The sequence below is a fragment of the Haliotis cracherodii genome, unplaced genomic scaffold (assembly GCF_022045235.1).
Source record: "Haliotis cracherodii isolate W230 unplaced genomic scaffold, xgHalCrac1.p SCAF_12, whole genome shotgun sequence".
Taxonomy (NCBI): Eukaryota; Metazoa; Mollusca; class Gastropoda; order Lepetellida; family Haliotidae; genus Haliotis; species Haliotis cracherodii.
In genome coordinates this window covers 14,290,083-14,311,994 of record NW_027266267.1, presented here as the reverse complement: position 1 = coordinate 14,311,994, position 21,912 = coordinate 14,290,083, and the positions used below count along the sequence as shown (strand labels likewise).

General features: G+C 38.5%; 1 protein-coding gene across 1 annotated transcript; it reads left to right on the top strand.

Annotated features, from left to right (window-relative positions):
* The first annotated feature begins 1,324 nt into the window (after positions 1-1,324).
* LOC139457058 (uncharacterized) lies at positions 1,325-21,874 on the top strand. Its single transcript, XM_071238501.1, has 6 exons — positions 1,325-1,404; positions 2,145-2,224; positions 9,736-10,047; positions 16,872-17,014; positions 19,724-19,934; positions 21,549-21,874. Exons 1-6 carry the CDS (start codon positions 1,325-1,327, stop codon positions 21,872-21,874), a joined length of 1,152 nt encoding a protein of 383 aa, XP_071094602.1.
* The last annotated feature ends 38 nt before the right edge of the window (positions 21,875-21,912 follow it).

The following is a 21,912-nucleotide window of genomic DNA, read 5'->3' as shown; positions in this document are numbered from 1 at the left end:
ACACTCGCGTGATAACCTCTATACACTCGTGAACTTTCTATGATATCTGAACTCGCTTTCGCTTGGCCAGATACCATAGAAATGGTATCTAATGAGAATGATTGTAGTTTTTGTGTTTGCTAGTTATTTATGTAAATGTAAGGAATAATGTAAAGTCAGTTCTAGGTACAAGAACTTCATACTTCTGGTCATGTTTTAATCTTTCAAAGTACATCCTGCACACAATCACACAATCAAATATATTCTTCCCTGACTAAAATTGGTTAGGACCATCCGTAAACCTGTCCACAAATACCCTTTATGCAATTGTTTTTGCATATATTTGTTGCTTGTCTGAAATTGACAAGTGTGACCATTGCCTGACTTGAACTAACGTACGAGTAATTACTGCAACGATCGTTTCGATTTGAATACTGAAACATAGTGATACTTACTAAGCTATTACGTTTATCGATTCTTCACAGTGTGAAATAATGCTGTGTCAAATCAGTGATTCCCCAGTACAAACATACACTGCTTTGCACTACCGACGTTGTGACAAACAGTGATTCCCAGTTACAATTGAGCCCTGCCTTTCGCAGCCGATGCTGTGTCAAAATAGTGGTTCCCCAGTACAATTTAATACTGCCTTACACAGTCGACGTTGCATCGAAACAGTGATACATGGTAAAAATTAACACTGACTTTCTCAGTCGGTGTTGTGTCAAACACCGATTCCCGGTGCAAATTAACCGGTACACAAATCTACCCCCCTTCAGAGTATAAGCGGTAGAGTTTGGGGACTTCCCTGAGTCTACCCCACTTTTCCAGAATCTACCAAAAGGGGTATGATCTGGGAGTTCCCAGAATCTTCTCCGGTGTAGATAATAATAAATTGTTATCGAATCCAAAAATTCAAAATGTTGTTTTATACATGCAAAGAACTTTTGAGCAAGAGCTGTTAGACACTCTTTGAAATCTACGTAGAGAGAGCATGCTCGATTGTATAATTTGATACAAAAAGCTCAATGTTGTTATTGCTGACTGTGTTGATGTCGTATCGTACTGATATGGGTTATTCAACCAAGAACAATGCGAGGCTTATCTCAATGTGAGTTATAGAAAATCGTATGTTGTGATAATCCATAATCAAGTATCAAATAAAAGTGACAAAACAATTTCCATATTCATAAGAAACCCTTGCCAAATGCAGTCAGTTGAAAATTCCGACCATAACAAGAGCGCGTATCCTGCCCAACCAATGGCCCCCGTCACAAACACATTTCAAAGTAAAAATAAGGACTTGCATTGGACATCATTTTTGTCACTGATGCGTCAAATACGAATGGAATCTGTTCCAATGTGCCGGATTAGGCGGTGTGACAACAGAATTGTTGATGCTTCACTGAGGGGGCACCACATGTGGTACATGTGCTTCAGTGTGGGACAGGACCGAAGCCCTAGAAACTCTAAGGAATCATGCTGCCTAACTCAGTCACTAATCCAACTGATCAACATTGCTATATTTCTGGTGGCCCAGTCGTCTCAGGCGCCGCGATTCGCTGTGCAGAGTTGCGTCCCTTGGGCACGCTAGAAACCTATGATTGTGGGTTCGAATCCCGGTTCGTCCCGACTATGTTTCTAGGTTTGTCAGCACCATACCCGTGCTCGTGGGTTTCACCGAAGTGGTAAACGTCCTGCATCACTTCGGGCTTTCCTCCAACATTAAGCGGACACGCCGCGATATAACTGGTATACTGTTAAAAGCGGCGTTAAACCCAACTCACTCACTCACTCTGATCCGTGGCCTGCGTGACCTGCGCGATGTGCAAATACGAAACTATAAAGTTGGGATTAGAAACTAGATAGAGGTCTGGTTTGTTTTTATGTCCGCGACTTTCTCACACGCCACACATTGTTTGTTTCAGGGTTGTTTCAGGGGGACGTATTGGATATAAGCAGTACTTAGAAACGATGTGTCAGATAGTTAGGACCAATGTGTTATGCGCTGTTGGCTGTAGAATACATATGATCTGTGGGTATGGCGCGCTCATCTATTTATATCTCGCTATAGGTCTGACCTACATATTGTCCCACCTACCCGTAAGTACATTAGAATTAAAAGTACACTTCAGATGACAACACTGTGTATGTGTGAGCGTCAGGTCTAAAATTTTAACCTGTGGATATCTCAAATACATTTCACTTCTGATTCTGATGGATGTAGGACAGATTCCTCGTACAGGTAAGGGGACTGCTAGTTATGATCGGAACTCGTGTATCTTTGTAATAGTCATGGTACATATATCTATGGTAGAGTCATGTATCGATTACTGGTCATACGATTACTTGGATATTTAGGTTAACTACTTCTGTGAAACATGTTTCACTCCATGAGTGAGGCGGGGACAGACCTGAGAACATGATCAGAAACCCGAACGCCCCACGATACAGGAATCATGTCACGGCTAAAGATTCAACATTTCGCGCCTTAATTTGCAACACTTAGAGACCTCGTGGCAACCGCTGTCCCTGAATGGAAAGAATGACGAAAGCCAAATGAAATAATGCAAAAGTAGTAAAGGTACTACGGATGCTAGCACATCTCTAGTCGTGAAAATAAATGTTTACATGACATAAAATAATGTCATATACAATTCCCGTAAATAAGATTATCACTTTGATATAAGGAAACGTAAGATAAAGTGAATACTCGTGCATGCGCGTGCGAACTCTGATTCATGGCTGGTGTATTTTGGATTAGATAAATTAGAAGAAATGCAGATACTGGTGTATTTTCTATAACTGTAATGGCTAAATGTTTTACAATGCTTAGCAGTTATGTCTTAATATCACTATGGTTGGACAATAGTGTGTGTTATTCACATAACCAAGCTATTAATAAGAACTGCGGTGAGATCACAAGGTAGGAAGTAAGGCTCCTTAACTTTGTAACATTAGAATTCTAGTTTCAATGTATTTAACAAAATCTTCAAGGTTCGTGGCACAAATGGAACATTAACCAAACTTTTGTTAACTCGGAGTATCCAAGTGATGTGTTCCAGAATGTAAATGGATAACTTAACAAATAACAACTACGGCTTTAAGTCAGCCGAACATTGTCGAGCATTTGGTATCCATACTCTCAATGGTCGGTTGCATGATGATCAGTCTGGTGACTATACGTTTGAGGCGAAATGGGGTCTAACGTCATTCAAAATTACTGCACTTATATAGGGCGTGTTTTATAGTGCTAGCCCACAGAGATACCATGCCACATTTCAACATGGATACCTCACTAAGTGACGGTATTTTCCGAGCCAACCATCCCTTGTTCTTAATGATGAGTGGCAGACACGGTAACAACAACTATTATCATTTGGCGAGGCTGGATATCGAACGCTCTACCTTCCGCTCTCCGGACAGACTCTCGATTTTTGCCCATGGGGATGCCTACATTCTGCCTAACTGTCCTATCTGATTATCAACAAACAGATGATATCTATAATGAAGTCAGTCATTTTACATAGTGTAAAGATCAGATGACATTTGCTTTCATTTTTGTCACATTGTCCTGAAACTTTGAAGATAGAGTTGTAACTATATGTGTGGTCACAATATTTAGTGACAAATGCCACACATACGTGCGATTTTCTTTCGAAGCATGTGAAGTGATGTTACGTTCGTGAGGGATATCACAGTTTTAACAGAACTTATTATCTTAGTATTTTCATGATCAATATACGAATCACATGTTGTCTGCCTTTGGTCATTATTTCATTCGTCGTGTTCCTAAGGGCTCAGGCGATCTTCCGGATTTAACATGTGCGTATAGCACAATTAGTTATGTGAGATAAACAGATGTCAGTCAGTAATATCCGCCGTAGTTCTATGTGATAAAACTCCTGCTTTAGCCGGAGTACATTTATAGAGTCTGTGAGTAACTGCAAGTCGCCTTTAAACCTAAGAATAAAGTTTAATGATTTTTAGAGTATGAACCAAACCTGACTACTAACAGTAGAACAGTAGAAACATCGACGACACTCGATAACATTCTACACAGTTAAAGTTTAAATTTTACGCACAGATTGCCAACGTTAAGACAAGACGTCACCTGCTCAACACCTCTACTACGCAGGGCGGATCAAGTGCTAAATGGTTGTAGCTCTATTCTCACTACTATTCCAAGCCCTGTCCTATTTGCAATGTGACCCTGGCGCGTAAGCAAGAAAGGGGGTGTTGTTCTCTAGAATCATCAACGTTTAATAAAGGTAGACGTATAATCAAGGTACGTCTATATAGAATGATTTACGGGTGTTGTTTGGCATCATCTCTAGTTTTAAGACTTTCCGCATTGTCATACCCGACAGAGCTGTCACTAACAAACGCACAATACACTTGTCTTGGTAATGGCAAGTTCAAAATACATCTTATAAACACATATCTATGAAACATTCTGAAGACAAGATGGCTGATGAATACTGTGCATCTACAATAAACCGAGAAATATATGGTTTCCGAGACGTTCGTCCCGATAACTGTGTTCATCCATCTTCACATACGGTCTCTGTGACCATAGTAAATATAAAACATCAATATTAGTGAACAAACAGTCTCGATTCTCACACGACACAAGTCCCCATAGTCCCTAGTATGGTGGCCTAACTTTAGTTGTTGGTGATTAATAGCCTGTTTTTAAAATGTGTCGTCTGTCGTAATCCAATCATTTTATTGATCTAAAACTAGTTTTAAATTATAATCTGTGGTATATTGCTAGTCGCTGTACTGTCCTTTGACGACAGTTGTTATATGTGCTATACCTTGTTCAAGTCACGATATGACTGAAATATTGCCGATGTGACTTTGAATATTAACTCACTCACTCACTCAAACGACACAAAATGCAAACTAGCCGTGAAGTGTATATGAATGAAACATGTTTGGTCATATTGTCACGTACATGAGTGTAAACATACATTTATTACCTACGTGGTGAAGATACAGGTGGTAAGATACTAAATCCGTACGTCACACGTGTGTTGTACGAGGTTGACCTTGTTTTATTTGTTTTGATTGGATAACAGTAACCTCGGTCAAACCGGGACTACTTATTTCATTCATAAAAAATCGAGAGACGTCATTCATTTTGCAGCCACAAGGCAGAACTGAAGCAAACTCATGTGAGCGAGACATATTCATAAACACTATATTAAACCAAAGAAGATAGCCACACGCATCAAGTTCGGTTTGCACCACAAAAAAAAACGTCACCCCAAGTAACCCTTGCATGAAAAGTTGTCATTTCAATATCTGGGTAAGTTTTGTTAAAGTTTCTAAAATTTAATCTTGTCCGGAAAAAATGAAATTTGATGATAAAAAACCCAGATGAAAAAAAAACCGATCGCCCAAACGCACCAATCAAACACCATGTTCATACAATTTGTTGTCCGTACTAAACTGTAACGCCTGTTCTCTTGTCCTTCCTGGTTTTGGCTGTTTCATATTTTAGTCAAGTCGGGTCATTCAATCCGATACTGTGACAGCAATCGTACATTTCAAAGTTTTAACACTTTCCTCTAACAAACATGACTTCTGTACATATATGTTGTTGCACATACGATATTCACTTTCTAAATGGGCGTTTTACCAGCGATGCACAGGGATCATTCACGTGTTTTCCAAACACTGGGGCCAGCATTGTCGAGTATTTTGTTGCTTCAACTGATTTCTTTTATTCATTATCAGACTTTACTGTTCAGACACGTACTGAATCAGACCATTTCCCAGTTAACTGTAGTCTTAAGTGTAGACCTAATGTGACAAAACCTGCAGATCAAATAGAAAAAAAGCGTTTCAATACCGAAATATATATGGCGCTCTCAGAACGTTGAACCTTTTTATGTACCTTTGAAAGACAGATTACTTGAGATGCCAGTTGGAGATATATCTCAGTGTACTACCTCTTCTAAAAAGGTTGAACATTTGACATCGATAATTCAAGAGTATGCTGGGGACAGTGGTATGGCTCTAAGCAACATTCGTAACACTAACATTAGCAGGTGTGTTTCTTCGCCGTGGTTTGATGCAGAATGTGAAAATATGAAATGCTACAAATACAAACTGTTAGACATGTTTAGAATTAGTGGAGATATAGATACTTTAAAGAACTTTCATGTAGTCCGCAATAAATTCTGAGAAATATGCCGGCGAAAAAAAGGATGTATTTGAAGAATCTGCTATTGTAAATATTCTCAACTCCTGTAATGATAAGAGAAATTCAAAAACATTTTGGTCCGAACCGACATTTCACCTACGGAAGCAACCCGTAACAACACCAAGTTTTGGTGTCTCTCAGTGGATTGATAACTTTAAAACTGTTTTGAATATTACTGATAATGTAACTGATGTAGATCTTGTTGCGTTCTGCAAAGCTGTTATTACAGAACATCCAGTTAATAGAATGAATTGTCATGTGTGTAACAATGAGGGTGTTGACAGTTTGCTAAACAACATTCTATGTAGAGGCAGTTTTCCAGATCAATGGTCTAAAAGTATTATCTTCCCTCTTCATAAGAAAGGTAATGTTCATGTTATTAACAATTATAGAGGCATTTCCTTGATGGATATTTGTGGTAAGGTTTTTACCCAGGTTTTGAATAATAGATTAAAGCATTTTGTTGAGTTATATGATAAGCTCCCGGAATGTCAGGCTGGCTTCCGAAAAGGATATTCCACAGTGGATAACATGTTTATTCTTCAATCATTAGTGCAGCAATATTTGTCTAAGTCAAAAGGAAGATTTTACTGTATGTTCATAGACTTTCAGAAAGCTTTCGAGTCTATTAATAGGGATCTTCTTTGGTTTGTTCTGCATTCAAATGGAATTCATGGGAAAATATTTACTATCATACAGGACATTTATTCTAAAACTATCGCTTGTGTTAAAATTTCATGGAGTAGCATCTCAGATTATTTTAACAGTCTCAGTGGTGTACGACAAGGGTCCGTTTTAAGTCCTCTTTTGTTTTCGTTATTCATAAACAAGTTGGAAGAGGACATCCAGCAGTGTGGTGGTAGAGGGATATTTGTACATGAGGATTTACTGGAATTGGTTCTTCTCTTATATGCGGATGACTTGTGTATTTTTGCAGATTCAGTTCTTGAACTACAGAAGAAGATTGATGTTTTACACACATTTTGTAACAAATGGGGTCTAAAAGTTAACATGGATAAAACTGATATCTTAGTTTTTCGTAATGGTGGTAAGTTAAGGAACTACGAGAAATGGAAACTGGGGCATATGCCTGTCAAGGTTTCTACATAGGCTGTCTTGGTCGAGAACAGTTCAGACATTACTTTTTAAAGCAAGTAAAGCTTCAATTCCAATAAAACAGCTCAGTTATAAAAATATCGAAATATCGCTCCCAAAGTGTTGTTTAAAATGTTCGACTCTGAGATTAAACCTATTATTTCATATGGTTCAGAGATTTTGGTGGTTCATTAATGGTTGTTTCTCGTACGTTTACAAGGGAGGTTTCTAAATCTGTTTTGGGTATCGGTTCCAAATCCACAAATGTTGCAGTGCTCGGAGAATGTGGTCGATATGGTATTTATATTGACTCTAACAGAAGATGTTTAAGATACTGGTTTAAGCTTCTTAATATGTCTCAAAGGAGATTTCCAAAACGGTGTTACGATATGTTAGTTAGGTTTGATGCCGTTGGTAGGAATACATGGGTTTCTGCTATTAAGAATATGTTATATTCTCAAGGCTTTGGACATGTGTGGGAATTTCAAGGTGCTGGTGATCCTGAATATTTTATAAGTGAGTTTATACTGAGGGTTAAGGACTGTCATGCACAATCATGGTATTCTGAAGTGTCTGGATGCTCGAAATTAGAACTGTATTCATTATTTAAGACATCATTATCACTTGAACCGTATCTATTAAATGTATTATCATAAGAAAAGCGACGTATGCTTACCCTTTTACGTATTTGAGAACTGGGAATTATGCATAACACAGGAAGGAGGGATGGCATCGATAAGACACTCCGTTTTTGTCCATTGTGCAAGTTGAGGGCAGTTGAAAATGAAATTCATTTCATTCTTGTTTGCCCTATTTACGAAGATATTCGCTCAAAATATTTCCCATATTTAGACTTCATTACTGGAAATAATCGTAAAGACACACTGGTTAGAATGTTAAACTCTTCTGATGTAAACCGCCTTGAGAACTTAGCCAATTATGTTAAAAATGCTATCTGCTTTCATTCTTCTTACCTGTAAATATTATTTCATGCAGCACTTGATGTGAAACTAAATTGTATATATCAAGACGTGGGCCTGAGGCCTTATTACCGAATAAATTGATTGCTTGTTATAGGTATTGGCATTGTTTTCGAACAACACGTGAAAAGACTGACGGTTTTCCGTGTTTCCGATTCTCAATTTGAAATGTATGTCCATGCTGTTGCTCGTCGGCGGCTTTCTGACAATAGCGAGATCTTGTCAAAGCAAGCTTTGATTAAAAAAACCTGTTTTTTTAAACATGTCTTTTGTTATCAAGGTCAGATAGAGTATACTGTGTCAGTCAGACAGAAATTTAAGTGCAATAATGTGATCTATAAATTGTTTTAAAAGAACAACATTTTTCACGCGTACCAACATGTTAACTGCGTAATGGGGTGTGATTGAGTGGGCAGTCTTTGGTTCATATGCGGATTGATACAAAACAGTTGATATTTGATTGGCGATAGTAATATTCTTCTATAAACTAATCCTTAATATGATTATGTGTAATGAATAATAACCCACTCGGTATGAATGATTATGGAAAATATGTCACTCGTGAAATAAATGTTTAAGTTCCTTGATAAAGCTTGGACATTAATTTCACTCTTGACATATTTTCCGTTATCGTTCGTACCTCGCAGGTCATTCTATAGCTATGTACATTCAGTGCAAATTGCTTAATTAAACTGCATACGAATTTGCTTCTCTCACGACGGTATGCAATCTTTGACTTCATGTTGCAAATAACAGTAGCCCTGGTAGGACCAAGTGTCATTCGATTTAATCTTGTGTTGTGAAGTTTTCGAACTTATAAATGGAACAGATGGTGTTGTTTAACGGCAATTAAAATGGATTTCATAAAAAATTAATCATCTGTCTGGAAGCTTATTTTGAATTGACACAATAGTAGTTTGCCAAACAGTTATTTTGGACGTAGTTCATATTCACTATAGCAAGGTTTAAGTGCGTTTCGCTTCGAATGTGGGTCCACGTGACATTTTCGATTAGGCAAGCAGAGTAAGCTGTCTTCCAAATGCGTGTTTGGCCGAATGCTGCATGTTAGTTTGCTCTGTGAGAAAACAGTATCTGGTCGGATCATCGTCAAGGAATCTTGAATTCCTACTTCACCCTTATATCAGCGATGTCTTCAATTTAGCCAATGTTAAATGTGAAAATTGGGAATAAATATATTACTGCATTAGTCCCAACAAGATACCGTTTTTTTCACAAATCGTGTATTTGAAACGTTTGGAAAACACCAGCAATAATACAAATATACTCTGACAGGGACTCATAATTTATATATCCCATTTGCACCTTTACATTGTATGCCACACTTCAGAATAAATATTTATATGTCATAATATCAAGAAATTGAAGAGACTGAAGATTCACACATTAGTGCAAGAGGCGAAACTTGTGAAATACTAACTGGCGCAGATGTGTATCACACTGTTTCAGATTCAGCTCCAGTTCTTACCACCAACAGACGTGTTCCTGTGGAGGGTTACGGTTTCAGCATCTTCTGTACACTAGATGCAGCTATCACTTCACTTGCTATCTTCGTGAAGGGTCCTACTTCTAACCAGGGAGGCTGTATATCAACGAGCAGCTGTGGAACAGGTGTCTCAGGATACAATGTGAGTCTGGACAGTACATCCAGGATCCTGACTCTTGACATAAGGTCACTCAATTCCACCAGAGACAGTGGGACATGGAGATGTGAATATAACAGTACCGTATCAAATAACATCGCATTGTCACAGTTTGCAGGTACGTTATATGTGTTTGAATTACATGTTGATAAATGGAAAAAAATCAAACTAATAAATATATAACACTTGATAGCAGACAACAACTCGCACCTTTCAGGAAAGCCAAGGTTTGTGTTAAAATGATTAAAACTAATAAAAAAAAGTTTGGTTAATACATATAAAGATAATAAATACAATCCCTTTCTTACTCATAGGCACTCTCTACTAAAAGAATAGTCTATAGTATGAATCCAACACTATCATTAGCATGTGTTTTTGAATCACTATCAATTCATGTATTTCGGTTAAAGATACCTAAATGATCATATGTTTCATACTACAACAGCTGTAATGAAGCCTGCAATTGTTTAATAACTTACAGCAAAAATAAACTGGGATATAACTGGGATACAGAGAAAAACAGCGTTAAACTCAACTCCCTCTCTAGTTCTACGGCACTCGTGAAGAGCAACCTCCTCGTGGTGAGTGCTGGGTAGCGCTAATAGCTCTTCCCCCGTGTGGACTCGGGGCAGAATTTGTCCACAGCACCCCATTGCTGGTCGTATGAGGCGACCGAATTGGGCAACCTGTTTGCCGTGGGTTGCGCCCCTGTGTCGGTGGAGGATGGGATTCTGGTGGTTGAGGGCAGTGGAGCCAGGAACCGGTGTTCCTTTTGCCCAACACACCACTTCGACCCTTACTTCACCTAGACGGGTGGTAGAATTGGCCCGATTCTATCAATCGGCTGGTCACGCCATGCCCTGTGCATGGAAAAGTGCCACTTTAGATCTATATCATCTTTAACAATTTTTATGATGTAATATGATATTCCAACTTATGCCAATATAATTATTGCCTAGAGTCCTATGCCAGAAGGCGGTGGCTCATGGGCCAATCTGGTGATGTCAACCTCCGAATTCTATATGTCTCCATTGTTCTGTCACGGGCCGAACCAGCTGGACATTTCTTTTTGGTAGACAAATGTAGCTATTCGTGTTGTATTTGCTGGAGTATACCACCCCTGTAGCCCTGGTGTTGTAGTCTGGCTTCCACTGCAGCGTCGTCCTTTTTGACACTCGATGGCGGGTGGGGATCAGGGGTGCCGAATACTATTACCACACCATGTCTCACAACCCAACTCCTGGTTCTTTGAAAACGAATAAACGTCGCCATGTGGACTCTTTGTCGTCTGATGAAGATGTCTCTCCAGATGTTGCTAATTCTTGGCCTAGGTTCATAGTTATCTCGTCTTCTGATGGAAACCCTCTTAAACTAAATCCTTTTGCTGTCTCCAAGGGCATTCAGAGTGCCTGTGGAGAAGTAAAAAACGTAACTCGTCTCCGAAATGGTTCGCTTCTTGTGGAATGTGCACGGAGACAGCAATCTGTCAATCTGCTGGGTCTCCAGCAGTTTGTTAACACCCAGGTTGTTGTTTCAGTGCACAAGTCTCTGAACTCCTGTCGAGGAATTGTTAGAGATCGTGCAAAGTGTCTGTCTGACATGACGGAAGAAGAAATTACAGCAGCATTGACAAATCAAGGCGTTACCTCTGTGAAACGTTTCACTAGAAAACAAGACAATAATATTATCAAAACAAACACTTACCTGTTTACTTTCAGACTCTCTAATCTCCCCAAATCAATTAAAGCAGGCTATTGTAACATCGGTGTGGAGGTATATATACCCAACCCACTCCGATGTTTTAAATGTCAACTATTTGGCCATGGTGCCAAGACCTGCACTCACAAAACTGTCTGCATTCGTTGCAGTGGTGCTCATGAGAGCCCTGAGTGCTCAAATGAAATCAAGTGTGCCAATTGTGATGGTCCACATTTAGCATCATCAAAATCCTGCCCAAAATTTGAACATCAGTCGCAAATCCTCAAAATTAAGTACACCAACAATATCTCTTTTTTTGAAGCGAAGAAATTAGTCCCTCTTCCATCTTCACCTCATTCTTATTCTGCTGCAGTTTCTTCTTCTCATGCTCCTGTTCCAAATGCTCCCAAGGTTACAACATCTTCTATTTCATGTCAAACTGACATATCTTGGGTGACAGATCCACAGGTCACACTTGATGAGACGCAAAATAGACAGACGAGTACATCAGCCTCTCAGACAGAGAATGCAACACCAGATCCATCTGAACCACCATCTGACCCAACATCTGAACATGAAATTGAGACAATCCCCATGACAAATAAGAAAAAGAAACAGTTGAGGAAAAAAATCAGGGCACTCCAGCATGTGGAGGTGCCTCCTTTATTAGAAACCCCTGTAACGGTTCACAATTCGTTTGAACCGCTTGATATGGACGTCACTCCATCACACCCAGTAAGTGGTAGTGGCCATTCCTTACGTTCTAGATCCCCAGTTGAGCCTCCATGAGTGGCTCCCTAAATTTGATTCAGTGGAATTGCAGAGGACTCAGGAAGAATTTTAATGAGGTACAATTGTTGGTACAAGATTTTAGACCATCTGCACTATGTCTCCAAGAGACATATCTTAAGCAGACCGACAACTTTGATTTGCGTCAGTACACGTCATATCATTCATTTTCTCCACCGGGAAATAAAGCTACGGGAGGATCTACGATTTTGGTGAGGCAGGGAGTGATCCACAGCCCTGTTTCACTTCATACTAATCTTCAAGCCTGTGCAGTCCGACTAACTTTGCACCTAACACTTACTTTGTGCTCTTTGTACATTTCACCTTCGTCTGCTCTTCAACAGTCTGATATTCAGAAGCTATATGATCAGCTCCCGAAGCCCTGCATCATCATGGGCGATTTAAACGGGCATAACCCTCTATGGGGAAGTCCAAATACCAACAATAAGGGGAAAATCATTGAAGATTTTGCATCAGATAATAATTTATGTATATTTAATGACGATTCAAGCACTTATTTACATCCTGCCACGGGAAGTTATTCTGCACTTGATCTATCCCTTACAGATTCAGATATTTACAATGAATTTGAATGGTCCGTACATGACGACCTTTGTGGAAGTGATCATTTCCCTACTGTTCTAAAAGCTGTGAAACCGAATGATGACCCCCCTTCATCGCGGTGGAATTTTACAAAGGCAAATTGGTCTTTGTATGAATTATTATGTACTGAACAATTAAAGCCTGAAAATTTCAGAAATGTACACGATCCCATTCAATTGTTTTCGGCTCAACTTAATGATATTGCTGACCAAACAATTCCTAAGTCCTCTGCAAATCCTCATATTCGTAAACCATGGTTTACTAACGACTGCAAACAAGCAAGAAAATGTAGGAAGAAAGCGGAAAGGTTTTTCCGCAAACACCCTACTGTTCATAATTTGAATAATGTCAAAATTACTAGTGCCAAAGCACGACGTGCTTATAAGCAAAATAAGCGTCAATCTTGGAGGAACTATGTCTCTAAAATCAATTCACGGACACCCATGTCCAAGGTATGGAACATGGTTACAAGAATAAAAGGCAAAGGTTACAAATCGTCTGTACACCATCTTAAAGACGGTGATTGCTGTATAACTGATCAAATTGATATTGCAAATAAACTTGGCGAAACTCTTGCCAAAAATTCTTCATCTTCAAATTATGTTCCTGAATTTCAGAGATATCAGAAACATCAGGAAAAGAAAAATGTTAATTTTGACTCAAACAATGGTGAAGATTACAATGAAGTGTTTTCATTGCATGAGCTACATACCGCTCTTGAGCAAGCTCATGATACTGCAGCAGGTGATGATAATATCCACTATCAGTTATTAAAGCATTTGCCTAAATCATGTCTTGAGACACTTTTAGACATTTTTGACCAAATATGGACTTCAGGGAATTTTCCTCCTTCGTGGCATAATGCCATTGTAGTCCCCATACCAAAACCTGGCCGGGATCATACAGATCCATCAAATTATCGCCCTATATCGTTAACCAGTTGTGTTTGCAAAACCATGGAACGAATCGTGAATAATAGATTAGTTTGGTATCTGGAATCCAATAACCTTCTCACTAATATTCAGTGTGGTTTCCGGAAAAATAGAAGTACTATTGATCATTTAGTACGGTTAGAATCCTATGTTAAAAATGCTATTGTTAATAAACAACATGTAGTATCAATTTTCTTTGATCTTGAGAAAGCATACGATACTACCTGGAAGCATGGCATTTTGAAGGATTTACATGATTTTGGCTTGAGAGGTCGTTTACCTCATTTTATATCTCAGTTTTTAACAGACAGACAATTTCAAGTCCGAGTGGGTACAACCCTGTCTGACCATTATAATCAGGATCAGGGTGTCCCACAAGGCAGTATCTTGTCTGTCACCTTGTTTAGTATTAAAATTAATAGTCTGTCCAAGGTTTTAAGTAATTCAGTGGATGGATCACTGTTCGTGGATGATTTTAATGCATCTTGTTGTGGTAAAAATATGCATACCATAGAGAGGCAGTTACAAATCTGTCTCAATAAAATTCATAAATGGTCTCTCGAAAACGGGTTCAAATTTTCTATGTCTAAAACTAAATGTATACACTTCTGCAGAAAATATAAGCCGCATAAAGACCCTGAATTATTTTTGAATGGCACCCCTATCAAAGTTGTAAAGGAGGCCAAATTCTTGGGACTCATCTTTGATAGCCATTTAACTTTCTTACCACACATTCAATCACTTAAAGCTAAATGCCTGAAGGCGCTTGATTTATTAAAAGTTGTATCTAATTCCAAGTGGGGAGGGGATCAGACAACCCTCCTACACTTATACAGGTCACTGATCCGTTCCAAACTTGATTATGGCTCCATCGTCTATGGTGGAGCCTGTAAAAGTAATTTAAAAAAACTTGATACTATCCATCACCAAGGCCTGAGGCTTTGCCTTGGAGCCTTTCGCACTTCTCCTATTCCAAGTCTGTCTGTTGAGGCGGATGAGCCTTCTCTTAAACAACGCCGTCTGAAACTATCTTTACAGTACATCACTAAATTATATTCCAATCAGTCAAATCCAGCCTTTAATTGCGTATTTAATCCTCTGTACGAAGATATTTACAATAAGAAAACATCTCTTGTTCCACCCCTAGGAATAAGAATTAAATCAGTCATTTCTGCTGCGAACATTAACTTTCAGGATATAGCTCCCACAAAACTATTTTCATCGCCTCCTTGGCAGATGGTAAGACCAACTGTAGACCTCACATTAACTAAACTTAAGAAATCTGATACAAATCCACTTATTTACAAACAAGAATACAATCAATTAAGAAACACTTATGACACATATAAATCTATATTTACAGATGGATCCAAGGATGGTGGCGCAGTTGCTAGTGCCACCATCATTGGATCCAGAACAGTATCTTCACGTTTACCCGATAATAGTTCAATATTCACAGCAGAAGCGCACGCAATTTTAACAGCACTACACTATATCAAGAAGAAATCAAAATCTAAAGACTTCATTATTTTTTCAGATTCACTTTCATGCCTTCAGGCTATTAAAAATATGTCATGTAAACATCCATTTTTAATTGAAATTCTTGAGTTATTTAATGATCTTGCGACTGGCCAATATGACATCGTTTTTTGTTGGTTACCAAGCCATGTTGGGATTGTTGGTAACACACTGGCTGATGCTGCCGCAAAAGCAGCACTCAACAAATCTGTGACACCACTTCTTTTACCATACAGTGATTATAAACCTGTCATTAGATCTTACATCAGAGATCTAATGCAGAAGAAGTGGGACACCCAAGTGGGTATAAATAAATTACATGCAATAAAAGCGAATATCGGTTATACCTACTTGGGCTGTCAGTCCAGATTTGAAGAGGTCATTTTAAGACGATGTCGTATTGGCCATTCACGTTATACTCATGAATATATTTTAAAAGGTGAGGATCCTCCATTCTGTGTCCCTTGTGATGAAAGAATCACGGTCAAGCATGTCCTGCTTGACTGCATTGATTTTTCCATCACAAGGGATCAATATTTCAAGGTATCATGTATCAAGGATCTTTTTTATCAGGTAAGTAGTCATTTAATTATTGGTTTTTTAAAGGAAATCGAATTACTGCATAAATTTTGATTGTAATAGTTTGTAATTAAATAAATAACTTTTATAATTGGTAGAATTATTCAGTAACTGAGATTGTTAGTGGCTATATCCTCGAAGGGGGTTAAAGTAGTGTAAAATTATTGTCCCCCTGAGAGGGTATGTAAGACCACGTCTTTCAAAGTATGTTTATTTCTGCTCGTTTTTAGACGTAGTATATATGTTCATTTATTCTGGCTAAATTTGTCATTAATCGCCAACAGCGGAAGGGATGATGTAAATCCGGCTGGGGTCCATGCAGGTAGCAAAAGTACTGTAAGTCCCCATGGACCCTAGCATGGTGATCTACCTTCAGCTGCTGGCGATCTATAGCCCTTTTTTATATTGTACCGTTATATATATCTTTTATAGTTGTATGCTAGTTTTAAATATTAATCTGTGATATTCTAGTAATTTTACTGTCCATCGTTGACAGCTTTTTATATTGTATACATTTATGTATTATTAATGTACTTCTCGTCACGATATGGCTGAAATACTGCCGATGTGACGTTAAATGTTAACTCACTCACTCACTCACTCTAGTTCTACGAGTCATTACATACATTGTTATAACATAGTCTGGAATGTTGTTTTTATATAATACTGGTTTTCATAGTAATATCAATTTGAATGTACGGATCAGATGCTGAAACATTCAGAGTTGTCATGCAGTGTGGTCCTGTGTTGACATATATTCTTGAGGCTGTGTGATTTTTAAATATCTCTATCATAATTTTAATTGTATCATTCCTCCTACCAGCTGTCCTGGACTGGAGCTCTGTGATATTCTCTCCACAACTGACTTCTCTCCCGTCCTCCGTGACCCCACAGAACACCATCTCCGTCACAGTTACCACCCCGTGTGCTGCCCCTGCCGCCGTCATCACATGGAGATACCAACAGGTAGGGAAATATGTGTTCATATAGGTGGCTTCCCTCATCTTGTATGATTGGCTTTTTTAATATAATGTAATATCAGGTAATGGCCCTTTCATTTTAAGTTTACCGTGACATCGCCGATGTCTGTTTCTGATGGGCCCATCCGCCCGTCCCGTATCACTCATCTTCTAATCTACTCAGCATATCAACTTTATTTTCGCTAAACATTCAAGGAAATGAACCACTGAACAATTGAAAAAATATAACTGGCCGCCCCAGCAGCTCAATAGTTAGGTATTTATGATACGTTAATCCGCCAAAACAGAATCATTTAACCTTCATAACAAAACAAACATCTAAATAAGGTAAACTTAACATTTTTACAAGTTTAAAGTCACCATGTTTACAAAAAGACAATCATCATAGAAAATACCTTTTCGCGAACACCTGGTATTATATATTATATATATTGATCTGCTCATGAAATAGCCGAAATCTTACAATCGACTCTGCTTTATGCACAAGTTTCTATTGGATATTGAAAAGAGTTTGTCGCTTTAATTACAAGACCACATGCATGGCGAAGACGGTAATAAAGTGATCGAGCCACTCCATCTTGTCGCTTAAGATACTGTGTTTGTGCCAATGCTGGGCATCCACTGACAATGTGTTGGACAGTTTCATTAAATTCATTACATAATTCTACATTTCACATTTACATTTTGATGCAAAATCACACATTGACGGTTTCGAGTGGGAATTCAAAGCGACTGGTCCTGATCAGCAAACAGAAAGCCTTCTGTTTCACTTTTCAGGCCAGCCCACTTCATCCAAGCGAAGGACTGCAGGGTTGTTGATCTTCTCAAAACACTGCACATACACTCGATGCAGTGGTCTTCAGATAGCCTTCCCTTGACCGACTTGATATGGCACTTCGCTTGGTTGACACTCATTTCCGTACAGTACAGCAGTACAGAACCATCAACAAAATCAACACCGACATTGAGATTATGTCCCACATCCTTGGCTTGGTTAGGAAAATGTGGAATGCCTTGTTTTCATCATGATTCTTGACATGCTTCACAAGAGGATCATCAGACAAATAAATGTGTGCAAAAGTGCACTAAACAATTCTTTCAGAACAGCCTCCACATTAATCAAACCACGCCCTCCCATCATAATTGGTAAATATAAGCGATTGAGGGAAGAGCGAGGGTGGTTGGACCTTTTGTCTGACATGATTCTTCGTGTGAGGGTGTCAATACCCTGAATTTCTTGTTTCCTTGTTTATTATTATCATTATTATTACTATTGTTATTATAGCAGTAATTCAGTGAGGTTGAACCTCATTACAACCATACTACTAAATGAAATATAGTAAGTATAGAAAGTAGTATACAATATGTTTCTTTCAATACAAGGCCTCATTTTGTTCATTGGTGATATATATTCTGCATTACTCGAACTCTTCGCTCTTGCAGGTTGTGTGACATTATGAAAATGAACATAGTATGTACTAAAGCAAGGTCGGATCCTGCCGTTTATGCTCGATTTATAAAAAGTTTCATGTTGTGATTACAGGAACTGACTAGACACCTCATGCACCACTCTCTTGAAAAACAACGATGTTTGAACTGTTATCATACAACTAAATATTGATATGGATTACAATTATGTATTAACATATTTTCATAGCTATTTGTAATGTCTTAATCATTTGCGTATGAGATGTAATGACAGCTGTGTAACCCATAATCTGTTCATACAACAAACAAAAGGTACATTTTGTTTGTAAAAGGTGCATACTGGACACTAAGGTCAGGCCCATTTCTGCAAGCAGTAAATAGTTTAAAAGATCGTTTCAATTATTTGATCCTACGAAATGTTACCTTTATTTACTATTAATCAATCTATTATTACTTTATTCATAATTGTATGACATATTTACCATCATTTTCACAATCCGAATATAACATCAATCATGTTGTGAAATTGTGACGATAAACTCTCTTTGAAACAGAATAACTCTCTGTCCAGTTGTTTTTCTTCTTGCTACCATTATCTAGTCAGAAAATAAATAGGAATCCAATCTCATTCAAATCAGATCTTAGTTCTCACTATCGCAAAACAAAGATCTGAGGACATCCCATTACGGGTCACGTCTGAACGACCTTTCATCCGACCAATCAAAACGTCGCTTACTATATCATGAAAGTGACAGTCGGAATGTTTTTTCTAATCGTGCAACCTCGAAAACGTTAACACAGGGTATTCAGAACTACAGCTACGGCCCGTACGACTGATTTCGTCAAAATTATCGTCTATCTCTCGTTTCCGTGAGATAAACATTTGAACGGAGGACGTGTTGCACAGTTCGAAGGAAGCATACACACTCAACCATATATTAGACATTCCGGAATGTTCGTTTGTTCAGTTTTAAAAATAATAATCGAAAACTGTGTCAATATATTTTTCAAGCGTAGACAGAAATGGAAGTCGCCAGGTTGAAACGAGTGCCGTAAAGCTCGAAAACGCTGCTTTCTAATTGGCTGATGTCGACTTGGCTGATGTCATTTCAGTCGTCGGTCACTCGCGAAAGGTCGTCGTGACGTGATCCGTAATGGGATGTCCTCAGATCTTTGCTTAGCGGCAGCGAGAACATAGATCTGATTTTAACACTCTGTCTACCAGGAAACACAGCCAGTCTCTCCAACTACTGTTTTATATTTACAGGGTGTGAGTGGCGTCCGTCCAAGCAGTACATCTTCCTCCCAGGGATCATGTCCATCAGGCCAGGTCCAGACAACCAACACACTGTCTCTTCCAGGAAACACAGCCAGTCTCTACGACAGACAGGTGTCTCTCACTGTCAGTTTGGAACATGACTCCTTTGACCCGCCTACGTACACAAAATCTATCACTTCAAACGTAATACAGTTCCCTGGTGAGTAGAGCACAGAGAGCAAAAAGAGTTCTTGGCAAATTCTTGGAAGTTCAGAAAACGTTTAATGATTATTTTCTGTGTATGTCGCACTAGATCGTTCTCATCCAGGGCGTTTAAGATATAGATGCCAGAATTAAGAAGTTCCGAAGCGGGGTCTATTAATATTTTTGCCTTAACAACGGGAACATTGACCATGTCAATAAATTATGATGATGAAATGATACACATACTTGGGTGGAGTTCAGTGTTTGTTAATAACCATTGATTTGACACACATTTACATATGGCATTATATGAGCATTCAAAATATATTAATCGATGTTAATATCAATAAGAAACATAGAAGTGGGAAGATATAAACCTGTTATATTTTAGGTAAAGACGTTTTGAACATAGATTCGATACTTGTACACTTCATGTCAAAATTCCTCTGTTGAAAATAGGATTGTCTCTCGAACTGTGAGAATATGAGAACATTACATTGAAATATTTCGTAATAACCAAGAAAAGGTAGCATTATAAGTGACGTGGCATTGGTTGAGTGTAATATTTTAGTTGTGTTGAATGGAGTTTATTCTCGGTATTCTTGTTTTTGTAATTCACACCATAAAATAACAACTGCCTACATATCCTGCAGATACCTTGTATTAATTATCCATACATATCTCTTTGGCCAAACGATTGAAATATTATGAAATACACACCACTTATATGAGTTCATATTGTTCTACTGATACGTGTGCCAAAACATTGTGAACCGACAAACGCGACCTCACAGTCTGTAATCTACCAGTGCCAAGAATACATATCCTACTCGTTGATTCCGTGAAAAAAGTGCTTCCTGAGAAATATTTTCTTTTTCGACAAGTCGGTCAGCAGCAAAAGCATGTAGATTCCCCACACCTGGCAGACCAATCAAAATGCAGGATTCCAACATGTCATGATAGAAAAACATCATATCCATGCCAAATAAATGTGGTTACAGTCTAGTTGCTGTCACAGTTTGTCAACAACATATTCATAAACTAGTATGTTTACCACAAGCAATAAAAACAAAAAACTGGTTGCAGTTCCCATTCGTTCAATTCCATTTTCCAATCTCTGCAATTCTGTTACTATTTCCCATGGTACCTAGTATGGTGACCTACCTTTAGTTATTGGTGGTCTATAGCCCATTTTTTATTGTTTATTGTTATAAATAGTTCAAATTTTATGATGATATGCTAGTTTTAAATCTACATCTGTGGTAATCTAGTTATTTTACTGTCCTTCGTTGACAGGTTTCACAGTTCAGTTTTATGTTTCATTAATATATAACTTGATTTAGTCACGAAATGGCTGAAATATTGCCGGTTGGACTATAAACATTAACTCACTCACTTCCTGTTACTATCTGCTATGATGGAAACGTGTCGATTTGTTTCTTCTATAAATGGGTACATGACGTCTTCTTTCTTACATGCTTTATGCCAGCATGACCACATTATTACGTGTAATATTGATTTACCAAACTAATTCAGATATATACAATAATATGGCCTTGGAAAAGTTAATGTTTAGATATGTAAAGGACTGCTATTTGATATCAAGTGCCATTTTTTTCATGTCTTACAGTCCCGGTAAACTCTGTGACCCTGACGAACATCAGCTCTGATAATGAGATGATAGGACAAGCAGCGGGTCAACCGCTGACCTTGACCTGTGTGACTTCAGCCAGCTTCCCGACTTCTTCTGTGACATGGGAGACCTTGCCATCAGGAACGACACCTACAGTCAGCACAGAGACGACATCTGGTGTCCTGGTGAAGACAACAAGCTCCGTCACATTCACTGTCAGTAAGACTGACCAGGGGAGGAGCATTCACTGTCAGACTGAAAACATTAACGGCCAGACATCACCACAGTCTAACAGAGCAACACTGGAGGTTTGGTGTAAGTAGACCCAGTCTAACAGAGCCACACTGGAGGTTTGGTGTAA